This window comes from Parambassis ranga, chromosome 2 (genome assembly GCF_900634625.1).
Source record: "Parambassis ranga chromosome 2, fParRan2.1, whole genome shotgun sequence".
NCBI classification, from domain to species: domain Eukaryota; kingdom Metazoa; phylum Chordata; class Actinopteri; family Ambassidae; genus Parambassis; species Parambassis ranga.
In genome coordinates, this window is record NC_041023.1 from 38,671,948 (window position 1) to 38,685,864 (window position 13,917).

The window sequence follows — 13,917 nt, forward strand, 5'->3', positions numbered from 1 at the left end:
CCACCACATTATTATAACATGGCTTTTTGCATACCAAACTTACAGACTTGTCCAGGAGATGGCTCGAGATATACTTCTTGACATAACAGTGTGAGGGCAGTTTGCACAGCTGGTAAAAGTTTACAATGTGGAGTGATTGGCAAAATGTCTTGCATCAGTTGGAATTGAAATACACAAAATGTCAAATGTATACACAAACACAACACGCAAGCACGAAAATATCACATTGGATGCTAATGTCGCCAGCGAGTGGCTGTTTTGACTGCTGCTTGTGCCAATTACTATAATTATGTTTAACACAGAATGTCAAATTGCTCTATATTTGGCTATGATTTTCTCGGGGGCGCAGTTGGCTCATGCTCCGTTGCTGCTGGAGCATGCCTGTGCATAAATGGCCTGAAACTTAACCCCTTACAGGGCTGACACTCAGCCATAACATAGACTGGAGGAATGCCAGGCTGGTCCTGTTTAACAAAACAATATCTGCAGTGAGAAGTTCCAGAGACTTCCCCCCTTCTTTTTTTTCTCAAGGTGCATCGTAATACAGTATGTGGTAATAGGAAGGGACACATTGTGTAACTATTAGTCAGTCTCAGGTGTGGTATGGGCACACTCTCTCATACACATTTAAAACTTTTTTTACACACACCCACACTGCTTCACCACTTTGCCCCACTTCCTTTTCACTACAATGTGTGTTTCACAATCAGCACTCCAGCCTCGGCTTTGCTTAATTCAGCTCCATTAGTGGGAGCGTGCTGATAAAAATGACTTCCAGTAGTAGCACTACTTTGTAGCTTTGCACATCCAGACTGTGGATTCATCCCTCGGCCATACATCCCCGGCTGTCTCTTAATCAAGGGGGTTTTTTTCCTGACAGGTAAGCTGCTCAGAAACAATGATGTCTTGTCAAAGGCGACATGGAGTTATTAGTCATGAGTTATTTTGGGGTTTTGGGTTCCATTCTAGGCAGCTGGATGTGTTCATGTAAAGGCAAAAAGTCAGCCATGATAAACAGTATTTAACATAGGAGTGAATGACTTCAAGTCTTTTGTTGTTTTCTCACAAACATTTTCAGAACGACAAGCTTTCAGCTGTCCTGGAGCGCTTGTTGTGATGCCTGTAAAACAGTGTTCTTTATTATCCATGCTAGTGTGCCAAGATTTATCCCATTAAAGTCTGGAATGCCCTCACGTGGGAAAAGGATTGGACGCGCACAGTCAATTTCTTTGTTTGTGCGTAAGGGAGGAGGAGAAGGAGGAGGAAGAGGAGGGGGACTAGAGTTTGTTCTGTGTGTGTGTAAGCTCTAGTGTGAGGATGCCCTGCTTTTTGTTTCCTCTGAGCTATTTTTGTCTGGACAGGACTGCGAGCTGTTTTGTGTGGTTAGCAGATGACCGCGTGTCAGTGTGTTTGTGTGTGTTTCTGCACAGGACAGTGAGAAATAGGAATTAATAACTGTCTCATTAATGAATTGATTTTTTTGATTACTTATACCTGACTCACTGACTGATCACACACTCTGTCTTTTCCTTTAGGGAAAAGCTGGCTGTGGCTCACCTGCAGAGGGAAGTCGCACGGAGTAAGAGCGAAGGAACAATGGTAAAGTACAGTAGAACCATCAGCCCCTATAATCTGCACAAAACCACACACACACATACCCACATACACTCTTAAACTCTGCCAATCTGAGGTTTGTCTCACCACTTCATCAGATGTTCATATAGGAGGCAATTTGGCAGGAAGCTGTGTAAACCTGCAGGCTGTGTCAAAAGAAGGTGCATATCTTTCCCTGTGATTCCATATTTATGTGTGTGTGTGTGTGTGTGCTAAGCGAGGTCAGAAAGTGAAAATCCGAAACGTGTGATGAAGCAGAGCTCAGCTGATTGCAGCCTCCGAGCAGACGCTTTAACCACAGGCCCAGCTGTTTGACTGCACCCCAGTGACGCCTCTGATTCTCTTTATGGCAGCAGGCCTAAAGCAACAGCACACAAGGGCTCATACACTCCGAGATGTTCACACTGGTGCGTTATTCTCTATTGATCCCCGAAGTAGAAACTCTTTTTTTTTTTTATTCCTTCTCGCCTTTCCCCAGATTTGAGGAGGTCAGAGTGCAGGGTTGGATACACAGAAGCGCCCCTGGTGCCTAGCCGCAATTCATTGTGTTGCTGAGGCGCTCTATAGCAGATTCATGCTATCATTAAGGCCTAAAGTTAGCATGTGCAACAGTCCTGTCCATTTTGTGGATCAGTTCATGAATTTAGACACCTAAACTGCTTCAATGAGGAAGCGTTCCTGTACATCAACTCGAAGAGGAAGTCACAGTCCTTCCCGTCTGACCTCTGAGTGACTCCTTCATGCATGTGTATGTCAAAGAAGTAGGTAGATATAATGTGGAATGCATCCTAGAATTCACTACATGACCACATGTAAGTCACATGCCGCACTCTGATTCTAATTGGCTGATTGAGTGAGTAGTTTGCAGTGATATCTGTTTTTAAAGGTCATGTAGACAAATGCACTTCAGTTTATTGAGTCTGCAGTAAAAATATTTTGCTGGAGTTCAGCTTAGTGCCAATGATCGTGAAGTTATCTGACTGATAAGAAAAATAAGAATCTAACAGGACTGAGCATTGTGAGGCTGCAGCTAGAGGAGAATGGCTCTTGGTAAAACCTCTGTTGAGGTTGATTAGCCTTTTTAGCCTCATCAGCCTCTTTTTTATGCTGTGGTTGCATTTAATGAATTCACTTTATCTCAGACCATTTATAGCTCGGGATTTCAGTCCATCCTGCCAGGCTATGAGCTTGTGGTGCTCTGGTATTGACCAATCAGCATCCAGTGAGGAACTGTAAGCAGCTGTAGGCATGTCCAGAGGCAATCTGAATGGATTAATGTAGCTTGCATGGGTCAGTGATGATTGACAGTTCACCTGCCAATCATAGTATGGCTTTCCATGACCCCAAATGATTTTGATTTTAATCAACCTGTTACCGTGGCTACCACAACACGAAATCCACTTTTTTTCTACCTGTGTGCACATAATATAATTATGTGTCCACACCTTTGCATGTCAGCACCTCCTCCTGTACCACCTGCACAGCATCCTCTGACCTCCACAGCCTAAGAAAAACACATCACTCACCACAAGGGCCCAGCTCTCAGACTCACACGAGTGCACGACATGCTAATTATTACTTTAGAAGGGTATGTGAATTGTGCGCATGCACAGAGCTGAGAGAGGGATGAGTTATCTGTGCCAGACAGGAGGAGGAGTGGATGGAGGAAGAAAGGGAGGAGGGGGATATCACTAAGCTCCATTTGAAATTGGGATTATCCCCGTTGGACTCCCCTTGCACTCTCTCTCTCTCTCTGGCATTCCTGGGAGGCTTCGGAGCTCAGGCATGGCTCTTCAATAGAAATGAAAAAGAGACTGCTGCATCAAGGAGATAATTGTCAAAGTGCTGCCAGTATGAAGAGGAAACTCTGAAGCCGCCGTAGCCGGTGCCCAGGCACAGACCCCCACAAAACCTACTTTCTATGCCCACTTACTTCCCCAACCCCCATCCTCGCCTAACCTAGAGATTAAAACAGGCCAGACTTTTGAAGTATCTCCTGGTCTTCCCTCTTTTACATCCATTAGTGTCTGGTGTGTAACACGATCAGGCGGTGCCACCTCTTGCAGTTCAGCTCCACAGGGACATGTTATGAAGGACCAAATCCAGAACAGGAAAGTAATGTGTGAGAACACACTGCCACAATTGTAAACCCTCATAAATGAAACAGCATTAACAGCACCGAGGTGCTCGTGTTTTAATTGGGTCTCCTGTTGTGAAACACGATGGCTACTGGCAGTGTAAAAGCACGTTGTTATGGATCATTTGGGAAAATCACATGAAACCTGTTAAATAATTTGCTGGGCAATCAGTAATCGCAGCATCAGCACAGGATTTCACAGCAAATATGACCACACAAGATGCAGTGTTATTAATCCAAAGTGATACGATCACTGTTTTAGGCTTTGGACATGGTGCTTTTGGCCTGCGCTGCTGAGCGTGATCTCCTTCAAGAAAAACAGTGGCTTTCCGAGTAGGTGTTTGATAGAGCACAGGTCAGGGCCTCTTTCCAACAACCCTGAGTCAAACCGCTCATTCACAGCCACACCACTGCTGTAGGTTTTCTTAGGAATTCTTCACACCCCAGCCCAGAGGCGTGGTGCAGGGCAGGGCCGCTCACTGTCTCTCTTTTGATGGCAGTCTGAAGCGCAGGATGCCTGGTTTCCTTTCAGGGAGGGAACAGACTGCCACATTAAAAAACAGCTTTTTAAAAACTGTAATGGCCACTGGAAACAGCTGTCTAAATAACATGTGTGAAAATAAATGACCCAGCTTTATTTTTCTTTGGGTTTTTGTGGATGCTCTGCGATATCTGAGCCTCACACACGCAGACATGCAGTACACACACTTATTTCCCTGGATGCTCGGCTTGATTGCAGCGTTTTTGATTTGTTGAGCAGACATGATAAAGGCAATTGTTTTGGTTTAATTGTGTAAGATTTAAAAGTCAGATTTCTCCGGAGTATTTCAAGTAGAAAATGAAGTTTAGATAAGAAGCAAGCCGGCACAGTTGTGAATATAAAGTGGGAACGGGTGGCACAGTGTGGGTGAAATAAGCCCCAAAGCCAAGATAGGAATCAGCTATTTCTGTGCGTGAAAACAGATTTCTTATGTGCTGCAGACTCTTAGATTTTACTTTTAAACACTGAAATGTGGCTTGAATGTCCCACTTTACAGCTGATTTCAATTAACTTATATCTGTGTCAGGTTCAATTACATCTACACTGAACCATTATTGACATATATTTTCACTTTTGGTCCTTGTACACTATGATAAGTCCTTTTTAAAGATGTTTTAATGAAGATTTGGAGTAATTGCTTCTTCTGATTGCTTCAGATTTGCACATTAATAATAACTGTGATTGTTTAAGCAACAGAACCAATGGTTTCTGTGTTAAACTGGGTCAAATTTAACAAGTTTTTTTGGAGTGCTGCACATTTTGTTCAAACTGAGCCAAGTTGGAAGAGCAGAGGAGGCACACAGGGAGTACTACTGATTGGCACAGTTAATTTTGAGCACATGGTTTATTTAGTTGCTGTTAATTAGACAAACGTAATGATTTATTGGTGTTTAAACCTCCAGAGCAAGAGCACATCTTTTGTGTTTTAGTGTACCTCCTGCAGATAAAGAAGCATTTCTATGGAGAAAAGGTCTCAGTCGTCATGGAGCTCCAGCACTCAGGGACCTTCATACAGTCACTCTGACAGCTGTTTGGACAACGTGTGACAGCGCGAAGGGTTCGGGGGGACTCAGGTGCTGTCTCTGCAGATTGGCCTTATCAGGCACGGACAGGGGCCGGGGCCGAGATGGGGTCTTTCTCCCCCCTGTTTTCCCGGCGCATTCACCGGGTGACGAGCCCTGACAGCCGGGCTCAAATCGCATCTTCACACCATTCGCACTCTGCAGAGTTTTTGTGAGTGCGTGGATGGGGTGGGGGGGTGAGCTCCCTTGGCAATGATAAATGGGCCACTCGTATGTTTTAGCATATTCCTGGGGTGTGTGTATTATTTTCTATAGTGCCCATGGCTGTCTTAAGGAGAAGTGGTGCACTTTAATGTAGTGGCTCTCCATGATAATAGAATTGATGGAGCCCTGGGGGACACAGCACACTGAATCCTTAGAAAATATTACACAGTTCTATAACAAGTCATCACAGAAAGCATATGTTACTGTGTATTTTCTTTTTTTTAATTATGTATACATGGAGCTTCTTTGAGTGACATTTCATTTAAATGCATTTATTTTCTAATGTAAATGTTGATTGTAGTGACCTGGCATTTCAGATACATCATGTGTGCCAGCCAGGAGGCTAAATCCTCCTCATGTTACACTTTCATTTGTGCTGACGATCACACGGACCCACATAAAAACACACACATAGCCGTGTGGCATGTTTTATTTATGAATGAAGAACCTGCGCTGTGCATTGTGTCCCTGATGTTTGCTTTAGCAGCGAGCCACAGATCCGCTCCCGGCCCTTTGATTAGGCAAAGAGCTCCAACCGAGAAGGGGGAGTAGGGGGGCATCTGTGTAATGAAGAGATTATTGAGTCCCCCAAACTGTACCCCTAAATTCTATATACAGTTACAGATGGACATCCTACACTTAGCCTGATAACATTGCAGTGTAGCTTTTATAGGAGACATGGAGCATTGCAGGCACAACAAGACAAGGCAGGGAGACTCTAATTAATTTAGAGTCCTTGGTGGATCTTAGAAGGTATCAGGGGGGTTCGAGTCTTCTAGTAATTCAGCCTGGATGAATACCATTACTATCTAATGCTGTCCAATTACTGAGGCAAGCTTCAGTCTGCAGATAATAACATTTCATATACAGTAGAAATGTATTCTCTTTCAGATTTTTTACATTTATTGTACTAAAATCAATAGGCTTCAATCTAATTCATGTTGGTGGTGATAAATTCGGTCATATATGGATGGATACATGTTTTATCATGCAGGAAATGAAAACAGCCTTGACTGTGGCAGAGGTCAAATTAAATCCTGAAACACCCAATCTGGGCTTGTTTCAGATATATGGCTCAGTAGGCCGGTATAAAACCCTGTCTGGGCCATTTTATAGATTACTTGGCCTATTCCATTTGACATTGCTTTTTTCCTCTCTCTCTCTCTCTTTCTCTCTCTCTCTATCACTCTAACCATTGTATTGTTTGTGCTTTACTAGAAACTTGCAGGAATATGGTGCCATCCGCTGGACAAAGATGGCAGTACGCTTTAGGAAGAGAGGATTATCTCCTCTGATATATCCTCCTCACGTGTATTGCTTTTCTAAAGCAGGCATCTTTGTAGCTGCATCTTAATAAAAAATATGCTTTCAATTAAAGGAGGAAAAAAATGCTGCAGACAATAAACAATTCACCCAAGAAAACTGTAATGTATTGGTAGGGATTTCTGGCCACGTAAAGATATGGTAATGTTTGATTTAATGACCTCAGGTCTTGTTAAACCACTGAAATTATATATTGAACAAAAGCAATCGAGGCCTTTTTACTGCAGCACCAGCTATAAATCCTGTGTTGTTATTGAGGCTCTTGGCACGCCTCTGTCAGCATAGACACGTATAGCGGCTGGTGGTTTTGTGCCTGTGGGGAGAGAAAAATCAGGACTACCGCTACTGTGCCTTTTGGGGAAATCCAGGCCAAGTTGTAGAACAATAGCCTCCACTTATAAAAGGCCTTTGTGCTTGTTTGCATTGAGGTGAAATTCAGCTGGGGCTTTTTTACGTTGCAATGTAGTAAATATTAGCAATGTGCATAAAGAAAGAGAAGCCAGAAAGCCATGGTTTCCATCCAGATATACAGACCCGGGTTTTGGCAGGGAGATGCTCTGCTTTATACTTCTGTATGTGAGTGGATTTACAGCCTCCATTACTCCCAACAAGAGGGAGGCACCCCCAGTGTGTAAAGAGCTGCTCCGCATAGGAGCCATGAATTTATGGTCCCAGTGAAGACCAGAACTGGTTTTAATGTTGACTTGGGTTTAATAGTCTGCTTTTATGACAGACACTGAAATATGGTTGTTTTTTAGTCTTAGACAGAGTAAAAACGGCCGGCTTTTGAGTTTTTTTTAACATTATTTTTTCTATGCAGTTTTGCTTTTATGGCACAGCAAACCTTATATTTAAGAGTCTCTTTGTACCTGAACACATTCAGTAATGCCTCACACCACTAGATGTCCTCATAATGCAGTCTGTCGAACGACAGTTAAGGCAGCAGATGAACTGAAGTGACTAAACTGATAAGAAAACCTTCCTTTTTATGCTCTTTTAAATCTTCTTCTTTCTTTAAAGAAGCCTCGAACCTCTAAAAGGAGTCCATGGCTGTGTTAGAATAGGGCAGAGTCGTCAGTGTAACAGTGCAACCCCTAACCTGGTGTAGGACTTTCATTGCATCCCAGGAAACAGGGGCCTTCTCTCCTACATTATCGTCTTCCTGACAACATCTTGACTGATCACTTTAGCTACACAAACTGAGCCAGTTGCTTCAAAAACTGTCAGTGGCAGCAGATGCCAGGCTATTTCTTTTGTCCACACTAAGAGAACGATCCTCGCTCATGTACTCTGTCAGCTAAAATCGTCAGCCCTGCTGGTAGTCAAAACTCCTCAAGGGGGTGGGAGAGTGCCAGTGTCGGGCTGTTGTGTTTGAAGTTTGGGTTTGAGGCAAGAAAGGTTCACACAATGGTGATTGTGATGTAGAAATCTCCATGATATTGATGCATTTCATGTGGAAAAAGGTTAAGCAAGGTCTTAAAAACAACAACACTAGCAAGCAACAACATTAAAAATAAAGCAGCACAGCAACAAGAGTGTGATATTCATAGTTTCATTTGGTGGGTATATTCTGACAGAAATGAGACGAGAAAAAGAGGAGTCATACTTGGAGATATTGTTTGACATTTACTGTGAACTAGAGGGGAGGTTCATTATGAGCTCATTTAAAATAACAACAAACAGAATGCAGTGGAACCTAGATGTCATCTCTTATTTTCTTTAAAAAAAAATTGTCAGACAAATAAAACATGGACGATTAGTGATCAGGATGTTTCTTCAATTTCCTCATATCCGCAGCGAGAAAAGCTGATCCACGAGCTAGAGGAAGAGCGACGTCTGCGACTGGAGAGTGAGAAGCGTCTCCGGGAAGTGACGGAGGAGTCAGAGCTGGGACGGGCGCAGATGGTATCACTGCAACAGCAATTCTCCAGGTAAAAAGAGGCCTCTTAAGTCCACACACACTTACAGTCGGGTATGATTGAATGCATCACATTGAGCAACTCTTTTCCGAACAAATAAGCTTTAAACGAGTCGAGCATAGGCAGAGAGTTTCATACACCTAAACTTTGCTATTTACCTTAAGTGGCACTTGCCTTTGCCTTCTTCTTCTTCTTGCCTCACAAAACTATGATTGTTGCCTAGAAACATGTTTCATCTTCTTTTTATTCTTCACCAGGAATCTATAAGAGCAGCCTTTGTCAATGTCAGTGTGTGCAAAGTAAAAGGATGCACAGCATTCATATAGATGTCTTAAGAATTTCATTTTATGCTGAAGGTAGCTGAGTCAGTAACAAAGTTATATAGGTGGAGCTACAAGTCTTTTGTTTCCAATAGGAGAAGTGCTGTAAATGTAAAGCATAGAATATGTCTATATTTACTTACAGCAACAACAAAAATCAACATGCTAATTTTTAATCTGCATATATCTTCCCTACAAAGCAGAATGCTACCTGCAGCATGCTACACTTAGTTTTATCTTTTTAATGATACTGACTGACATTTTGCTTTACTGATCTTACGCTGATGTCCTAGCACAACGTGTCACCTAACACTATCTTTGATGCAACTAATCCAGCCTGCTCCAATATGATTGGTCAGAGATTTGTCCCCAGTCCAATCAAAAAGAGAAGAAAATTATACCTTGCTCCCAGCTTTTTTCTTTTTGTTCATTTCACACGTAAAAAATTTCTCCCCGTCACTTGACCTTGTCACCACCATGAAAAAAAAACAGTCTGATACATAAGTTTGAAAAAGAGGAACTTACAAAGGCTCTTAAACAAAGCTCTTGTCATAACTTCACTGACCTCCATTTCCTGTGCTGTGCAGCTCCTGAAGTGTGACCACGAATCAGACCCTGATGCCATAATTAGGCGATAGACATTCAGTACTTTACTTATTTTAAAAAAAAAAGTCCAGAGGATTTCACATTGACTGCTTATCTTCTCATTAAGTTGGTGGAGAAAATCCTGTACATTTTAATGGTCCCAGTGTTATAGTGCAGATGAGGGCAGAGTCGCCGCCAGGGGAGGAATAAAATATTTAAAAGCCATTGCAAAGATTTATCACGTATTTAAAATGTTCCATTGATGCCTCCTCTCACTTCATGGAGTTTACACTTGAGAGCTGCGGGGGTTAAAAGCCCTTAAGTGGCACTATTTTTGGGCAGGGCAATGACATTTTCCCTTAATTTTACTATGTTTCTTACATCAGTAGCAGGCCATACCATGAATGTCATATAAAATGATACTTTACAGGCAGTTTCCAGCTGGGATAGCACGACTTTCTGCTCAGTCTCAGGTATATAAATCATCATGGAATCCCGCGTAAACCTGTCTGAACAGATTTTATATTTCCAACACAGTCGGCTGCACCTGTCTACGTCTTCAATTTGGGTTTTTTCCTGAAGTGTCTCACCGTCTGACCTGTGTGTAGACTGTGTTTCCCTCACAGGATGCCAAGGAAAACGTGGTAATATTTGAGCGGATACAGAGCAGAGAGGATGGAGGAGTGAATTAGTAGATAGGGGGACAGCAATTCTATTAGGAGGGAAATATATAAAGCTTATCCCTGATTGGGTCCTTCACAGGTCCCCATGGAGACAGATGAATTTGTCGCCATGGCAGAGGTTGCCCAGATGGATGGTTCTCATTGGTGCTGCAACTCAGACAAAGATTCCATTATGTCCTTAAAAAAAAGCTTATCGAAGCAACAACTTTGCCAGCTGTTGTCATTCCAGTGGTGTTGCTCATTATCATCACGCTGTATTGCAGTCATTTCCATGACTCTGCGGCGTTCAGCTGCTTTTCTTCTCCAGTCCACCTCCACACAAACAAACTAACAGGATTTCCGTCTCACTGTCAAAGCCTTAATCTTTGTTTAAGTGATGCTTATCTGAATGTGAATGAGTAACACGTGTGTGTTTACTGGTACCTGGCCATTCATTGGATTAACATGTGCAGCCTGTAATCTGTGCTGCTGCACTCGGGTGGCAGATGGGACATCAGTGTGGTCACTTTAATTAGCGACTTACAAGCCAGAGAAGAAGAAAAAAAAAATTTGGTCACTAGGCTACTGACAGGCATCTTCCCCTGAACCTTTGCCCCACTTGCTGCTTGCGCTGCTGTTTCAGTTATTGGCTTATGGATACACACCACCCACACACACACATGGGTGTAAACCAGCAGCATGTCAGCTTCATCCATATCTCTTCATTGATTTAAGTGTGTTATTTGTTGTGCATTAGGGGAATAGAAACTCCACTTCATCAATGTGTCTTTTGAGATAACGCCTGCAAATCATGTTAAGTGGACATCCAATCTTTTAAATAGACTGGGATCTGTTTGACCTCAGGCAACAATTGATTTGCGTATTGCTAATTAATTGAGGCTTTGCTTTGAATCAGGGATTAATTAGGTGATGAAAGTTATTAGAAAAAATGCTATAAATGCAAAATTAGAGTCTGTTTAATGAAGATGGTCACCCCTGCAGCCACATAAGCTCCGTAATCTGGAAACCCAGAAGTGTAACAACTTGCTTGAATTTTCGACTTTCACCCACAAATACATCAGTCCACATGCCTACACACCCTCCCCCAGGGTGTGGGTCACATGCTTTAGCCCCTCCTGACTTGGTCAACTTCCCCCTACCCTCCTCCTCCTTCTACCCCACCACTACCAAGGCCTGCTGTCATTAAACTCCAGCGGATTAGTGGGAGACTCCCTCCTCAGCCCACCCTAGACGTCCCGCAAACTCCATATGGTTTAAGAGCCAGGAGGGGATGGAGAGAGTAAAGATGGGACCAGGAGCCCTGTGAACATGAAATAAATCAATGAATCTACCTGGATGTCTACTTTGCAAGGACACTTTTCCACATTCTTTTAAATGGGGGCCAATGGGGGCCCCACGTTACTACCTACCCTGAAGATGAAGGAAGCAATGTTCAGGTAATTCGATTTTATTCATGAACAGCAGCAACTTTTTCTCTTTGTGTAGCTTGCCTTGCTGATCCTCTTAGACTTTATTGTAGACATTCCTCTGCTTGTTGTGGAGATTAGACCCTTTGTTGGGCTGCTGCTCTCAACACACACTGATATGTTGACAGAGCCTCCTTATTCTTGGTTTTATCCACCTCCTGTGTTCTGTTATCTGTGCAGCATTCAATTGCACTTTGGAAATAAATTCCTTTTGACTTTATTTGTGCTCTGCTGCTGCTTTAGAGTCATTGTCACCCAGAACACATGCACAGCTCATCGGCAAAACCGGGGCGTTCACAGCCCCGACCTGGTCCACTTGACTTTGAATTATTGGCGTCTTGAAGGGCTCTCTTCATGGCAGGATATGGGAGACTTATGGCTAGACTAACAACAGCAGCAGACGATGACGGGTGCTTGCAGATTTACAGCTCAGCGGCATATTCTTACTGCAGTTTGTGAGAGCATGTGTGTGATGTAAACATGCAGGAATGGCTTTTCAAGTAGGTGCATGTTGTTTGGACAGTCACGCTCAGGTTGAGACCCCCCCACGGCCCGCAGAGTAAAGTTTCAGAGTCTCATCGCTCTGGACTGCACAGCTGGACCAGTCTAATGCACTCACAGATCAATGCCCTCTCTTCTAATCATCTAAGCATCCAGCCATGCCTGGCCCAAGTGTTTTAATTTGGTGCATTCGGAATAGTGGGGCCCCCTGCACGCCTTGGCGGCTGCAGGGTTTGGCCCGATGAATCAGGCCCCTGTTTCAAGGCGACACATCTGGGGTCATTAACGGGATGAAGGGGGGAGGTCAGTCTTTTGATGTTACTTCCTCACTCTTGCCCAATGGGGACAAGGACTGTTAAATAGATAATAGGTGTCTGGACTATTTTAGGAGCACCTCATATTTAAAGGATTTATTGGTCTATTTCAACCCTCTCTTTAACTTCAGGGAATTAAGTCTGATTGAACTTAATTTGGGTTATTCTGCTCTATCAGTTGCACTAAATTACCATCCCATAAGAGCCGTTTGGTATCAATCTCCCTCTTTAGTCTTTGAAGCGAACACTTACTCACTAAGCACCATGCTGGGTCTGTGCGACCTTTAACTTGCTTGTAATTGTGTCAGACAACACTTGTATGTGCCCCACTGACATCCGCCTTGGATTAAACATGCTGGTTATGATGTTTATAGACTGCTGAAAGAGGTCAGATTACAAGCCTTGTGTGGAAGTAGGGCATCCATCCTCGCATCACGGAAGCACGCCGGGTTTCTCTGGCTTGTGAAGCTGGTGTTTGCAGATTGTTGCCTAAAGCCAAACAGCATGGAATGCAAAGTGAGTTCATGGTTGCAGTATAGATTTGGTCGTCTGGCAGCTGCGCTGGTTGACACATATACTGCACAGACTGGCTGCTGTTACACTCCATGTATCACGCACTTCCTTAAAGGGCCCACTTGTCAATATGGAGTACAATGAAGGATGCTGCAGCATACAAATGATTTTAGATTAAATTTAATAGCAACACCAATGGTCATCTGTGACTGCAATGCACTCTAGAAAGTAATCATTATGCACAATTTTCTACATTATTGACCCATGAATATAGTTGCCACACTTTGACTCCCCTTTATTCCCTAATGGCCCTGCTTAGGAGACAACGAGGCTCCTGTTGTAACTAACTGTCACCCTGACTAAGGCTTCCCACTGTGATGTCTGTATCTCTACCTCACAGCGGGATGCATGATGGAAACACCAGTGGCTCGCTAACTGCTTCCTGTGGCCAGAGGTGAACATGTGGGACAGCCACCACGAATTTGCACTCTAAATCCTTCCAAATGTAGTGAAACTGCTAGAGGGATGAAGGGGGAGTTTAAATCTGTTCGCCTCCATATGCCCCTTTTCATTTACACTCTTTAGTGTTCAATTGCACTCAGGCTGTTTTTTGGTACAGCAGTTGATGGACAAATATTGGGATAAAATACGACTGTCAGGGTGTACTAAATACTTCGCCCTCTTGATCTCTTTATCTCTTGCATGTGTGTCTTGT

The 13,917-nt window shown here is 43.3% G+C and overlaps 1 protein-coding gene across 9 annotated transcripts in view; it reads left to right on the plus strand.

Annotated features, from left to right (window-relative positions):
• LOC114452641 (nck-associated protein 5-like) overlaps window positions 1-13,917 on the plus strand; it is an 84,475-nt gene that overhangs the window by 40,072 nt on the left and 30,486 nt on the right. For 8 of the 9 annotated variants that reach the window (XM_028432096.1, XM_028432135.1, XM_028432144.1 and 5 more), the window contains 2 exons: window positions 1,536-1,599; window positions 8,699-8,832. In XM_028432096.1, the coding sequence (XP_028287897.1) occupies window positions 1,536-1,599; window positions 8,699-8,832 (198 nt within the window). Of the gene's footprint in view, window positions 1-731; window positions 881-1,535; window positions 1,600-8,698; window positions 8,833-13,917 lie in introns of those variants that run through there. The other variant, XM_028432124.1, reaches the window with a different exon arrangement.